Source organism: Rasamsonia emersonii (genome assembly GCF_000968595.1).
Source record: "Rasamsonia emersonii CBS 393.64 chromosome Unknown ctg1118621760999, whole genome shotgun sequence".
Taxonomy (NCBI): domain Eukaryota; kingdom Fungi; phylum Ascomycota; class Eurotiomycetes; order Eurotiales; family Trichocomaceae; genus Rasamsonia; species Rasamsonia emersonii.
In genome coordinates, this window is record NW_013562654.1 from 1 (window position 1) to 1,536 (window position 1,536).

The following is a 1,536-nucleotide window of genomic DNA, read 5'->3' on the forward strand; positions in this document are numbered from 1 at the left end:
ACCGCGGTGGTTTCTAAGGATAGGGGGAATTGACTGATCTACCTTTGCTTGAACGTTGTTCTTCTTTGATATTACCTCATCGAATTTGGGATGCAGGGACAGCGATGCCGTCTCCATTTGCCACCGGACGATAACAGAAGACGGGGGGGCTTGCTGCTGAGGGTCATGGCTTGTGGCGTGCATGGTATTCGAGTAGACTGCCAGTATCCACGGGCCCGACGCAGAGCCACCCGTGCTGTCTGATTGTCCAGGAACGATGTCAAGACGGGTAAGGCTGTATAGAGAGCTTGGGGCCGGCGAGTGCTCCTTCGAATTATCGCTCTGGTTCCGGTTGGGTGTGAAAACGCTACTCGGATTTTCGGTCTTGCTGTGAAAGATACGAAAGCTCGGCGTTGGGAAAGGATGTGTTGCAGAAGCTTGCTTAGGCTGATTCGGGTCCCATTGGGCCGGATTCCAGGTGATATGCACCCGGTAGAGGCCAATCTTTTGGCAAGCAGAGTGCGTTGCTATGAGGATACCCCCTAGATTCCTCAGATTAGCGAGAAGAGTTCTGACAAGAAGAGCCCTGAAAAGAGTACCTTGGGTAGCCACGAGCGCCGCGTGCGTTAGAAGTCGGTCCGAATGGCCAGTGGTCTTCAGCTCAGCGGATATCTCTGCCCATCTATGGTCCGGATTCTGGTACAGGAGTCTGATTACGCCGGCTCTTGTTACGCAGAGGAGAGCGATCTTGCCGACCGGATGAAAAGGACCAATGGGCCGACGACGGAAAGGAGAGTAACCCCAACGGCCGTTCAGCTTGGCCGCTTGATGGAAGGCATGTACCTGCAGCGAGGTGCTATTAGAGACGATATCTTCAACATGCTTTGAGAACAAAGGGGACGAGGAATCCTACCGAGCGCTGAGCGTTGAGCCACATCATACCCACAACCTGGGAACCATCATCAGCTGAATCAATGATGGCCTGGCGATGTGTGACAATGCTATTCAGAGCGATAGATATGGAGAAGACAGAGACCCGGCCAGACGCATCGACGACGGCCAGCTCGGACCCGGTCTCATTCCAGGACAGGTGGGTTAACGTATGGCCACCATGGGCTTCCGTGACAGGATTGAGAGGATGGTCATTGCTGAGAACCCATTTCCCATCGGATGGGCGACAGACAAGATGACGGACATGGACGCGGTGGCCATCCTGAGAGATGTAGGCAATGCATCCCAGTCTCGACCAGGCAAGCTTTCTGCCAAGCAACTGGTCAGAACCAGCACGAGATTCAATGATTGTGGTAGAATACAGTAAGAACAAAGATAACATACTGACAGCAGCCCAGGAGGCGCATCTCATCGAGACGCTGTGAGAGACCCTTGGTGGGTTGTGGTGCAGGGAGACCCAGTTCGAGGGAGGAAGGATCCCCGAAGAGGTCGTCGACGTCGATGCCCTCCTCCATGATCAGGGGCATTGCAGGATACTAATCCCCCAGCACCAGCGATATTCAAAGAAAGAGGACCAAAAAAGGAATATCAAGATAGTTCGAACGC

The 1,536-nt window shown here is 53.6% G+C and overlaps 2 protein-coding genes across 2 annotated transcripts; both read right to left on the reverse strand.

The window, feature by feature from the left end:
• On the reverse strand, nucleotides 1-888 carry T310_9199 (RNA polymerase II Mediator complex subunit Sin4; the record flags this gene model as incomplete). Its single annotated transcript, XM_013468318.1, has 1 exon — nucleotides 1-888. A coding segment is annotated over one exon (888 nt), but the record flags the coding sequence as incomplete, so codon positions are not given.
• On the reverse strand, nucleotides 854-1,447 carry T310_9201 (RNA polymerase II Mediator complex subunit Sin4; the record flags this gene model as incomplete). The annotated part of the gene is made up of 1 exon (XM_013468319.1): nucleotides 854-1,447. A coding segment is annotated over one exon (594 nt), but the record flags the coding sequence as incomplete, so codon positions are not given.
• Between the last annotated feature and the right edge of the window lie 89 nt (nucleotides 1,448-1,536).